Genomic DNA, 2,873 nt, shown 5'->3' on the forward strand with positions numbered 1-2,873 from the left:
AAGCAATTAAATCAGAAGAAGTTTACCAAGCTAAGAGCAGTTGTTCCCAAAAGCAAGAGGTACATTTTTCCCTGCAAAAACAACATGACTTAAGCCTTTAGTCCCAACTAAAGTTATTCCCATGGTATAATAGGTGGGATATACTTGACTAAAGGATCTAAAAGGTGAACAGAATAGATAACATGCGAAACAGTGGGCAGCAAATTGAATCAAGGAGATCATGGGCGGAAAAACTCATTGTACAACTTGCAACTGACGAATTGTTTTTAGATGATAGAAGAGAGTAACTTTGGTAAATTTTCTCTTGCCTTGTAGAAAATATAGAAAACAACCAAAAGTCAAGAATCAATATTTGCATATGAAAATACCCATATCAACACTGTGAAAAGGCAAACAAGTTACAAGCCTTGTTTGCACAACCGGAACCCTAGCCTTCTAACATCTTCCTTAGTCTAAGCAATCCCTCAAAGTCATGAGCCAACTTCTAACTAAATATATATAGAGCATTAAAGTAGATCCAGCATGGGATGAGAATATTCACCTCAACAAGCTTAAGATGTGAAGCACGGCTCAATAAAACGAACGCAAACTCCCCAATTTGAGCCAATGATAGACCCACCTATATACCAAAAGTAGAAAAAGCATTAAACAGCAGAGTAAAATATTCCGATTATTAGAATAAAGCTCTTGGCGGCACAATGAAAATAAATGTTGTTTGTGATGCTTACCACAAAAGCTGTTCTGATGCTGTACCGAAATGCTTTTACTACTATCGTTACAACAATTGTCTTGATTATAATGACCAGAATAACAGCTGCAAGTAATATATCAACATGGTTCCACAGGAACTGAACGTGTATGAGCATGCCGATACTAGCAAGGAAAAGTGCAGCAAATAAATTGCGTATTGCTTCCACCTTAAGAGGGGAAAAACAAAATAGTGTTAGAATTGATAAAGTAAAAAAAACAAAAGAGAACGAAAAAAAAGGCCTTGTTTGGTATCGTGTTTGCTTTTTTTTTTTTTAAATCCAAACTTGTATATCAAAAGGTGCATGAGCGGACTATAGATTGCAAGCAATGATATATATATATCTCAACTCGATCTTATGAGAGTTTTCGTGGTTCCCCCACCACGAAAACTCAAAAATTGGTAACCTACCTCTCTACATCCCAACTCTACTACCACCATCCACCTTATCACAAACTAGGTTCCCCATAATCATTAATTCCTCATCTAGGTTCCCGATCTTTGAATCTTCGTGGTTCCTTAACCACGAAGATTTTCATAAGATCGAGTTAAGATATATATATATATATATATATATATATATATATGAGTAAACAATAAATGATCTCATTTTCGTTTTCGAAAATAACTCAAGAGGAGTGTTAGATAGTCGTGTACATAGTGTACACATCACAGGATCTGAGACCAAAAAGAGTATTAGTTGACATGTTACTTTACGAACTTTTGATTTATTATACCGCACACCTTAAACGAAGTACCAACCGACCGGATTTCACGAAATATCACAGTTGACAACTTACGTATCGTAGCATCGATGATGTTAACTCTTGCCAGTGTACTACTTTTTCTCTCTAGTTACTTCGTAGATTATTTCACCGCCTATTGAGTGTGTCCAATAATAGAGATACCTAGCGGATCTTACCGATATAACTTGGAACTATTAGACGGTTACTGTTACCTTATTGGTATAGTGCCACGTACAGTGTATCTTCAAGTTTAAACTAGTTCTAGGTATGAACCCATAAAAAATATCAAAGGAAAACTTTTTAATGAGACGATGGTCTGTATTTTCAAGAAAGAAATCTAGAACATGGCTAAGTTCGAGAAGGTGAATGTCATAAAATAACCATTTACATACATTACTGCTCAAGGTCAATAACGGGAAAGTCAGGAGAGAAAATAGTATCTAAAGATATGTAAAAGTGAACTGGGTAAACGACTTAAACGTCTGCTTACTTGATATGGTCAACCGTAGGCACCGAAAAACAAATAATGACCGTACCCACTCACGTACGATTCAATAAAGGAAGGAAAAAAAAGAAATTCTTTTTGTTAAATGTCAGTTAAAAACATGTGAACTTGTAATTCAAATACCAAAGACAAATAGTAATGTGTTCTTGAAGTGGTCTCACATTTCGACGTTAAACTTCAGTGGAAAAGAAAATCGATGGCAACTAATACACAACGACAGGGTGTTTGGTGCTGAATTGTCAAAACGACTAGAAAATGAAAGGAAAAAATACATACAGTCACGTCACTATTCGATCCTAACTCAGAACTCGAACCAAGTAAACAACGACCACAATACTATAGGTGGTGCCTGAAACGAGTCGTATGGGACCTCGTCCAATCTGATTAAACACAATATAGCTTTATTTGTAATATGCTTATCGTATCCTTGAAGACACTAGTCGAGATAATGGAAAATATAATATAATTTGTGTAATAAAAATTAATACCCGTTGTATCTTACCAACATAAAAAAATTAATTAATTTATATTTAAACCACGACTAGAATCTGTACAATTCTGCAAACTTCAGATGTACATGAAATACCCAGTGAATAGTTACAAAAAACAATAAGAAGATAGTCCTATGTACAAAATCCATACTTCAAAACCGGAGTAAACCATAAAAACGGTAAAAATAAAAAAAAGTTGTGATTAAGATATGTTAAACCAAACAACCTCCTTTATGAAGAATAAACGACAATATTAACCAATCGAATGTTACGTAGACGGTTTTACTATCTACTGTTGAACAAATTTTTTTATAACCTTCGTTTTTTTCAAAAAAAAAGCTCAAAAACAAAATACAACGGTTTATTTGTGAAACCTACTTTCC

At 34.4% G+C, this 2,873-nt stretch overlaps 1 protein-coding gene across 1 annotated transcript; it reads right to left on the minus strand.

The window, feature by feature from the left end:
• On the minus strand, positions 1-954 carry LOC109705437 (K(+) efflux antiporter 5-like). The gene is made up of 3 exons (XM_020226168.1): positions 729-954; positions 542-619; positions 1-71 (listed from the first exon to the last, which is right to left on the minus strand). Exons 1-3 carry the CDS (start codon positions 864-866, stop codon positions 12-14), a joined length of 276 nt encoding a protein of 91 aa, XP_020081757.1. The 5' UTR covers positions 867-954; the 3' UTR covers positions 1-11.
• Between the last annotated feature and the right edge of the window lie 1,919 nt (positions 955-2,873).

Source organism: Ananas comosus, unplaced genomic scaffold, assembly GCF_001540865.1.
Source record: "Ananas comosus cultivar F153 unplaced genomic scaffold, ASM154086v1, whole genome shotgun sequence".
NCBI classification, from domain to species: domain Eukaryota; kingdom Viridiplantae; phylum Streptophyta; class Magnoliopsida; order Poales; family Bromeliaceae; genus Ananas; species Ananas comosus.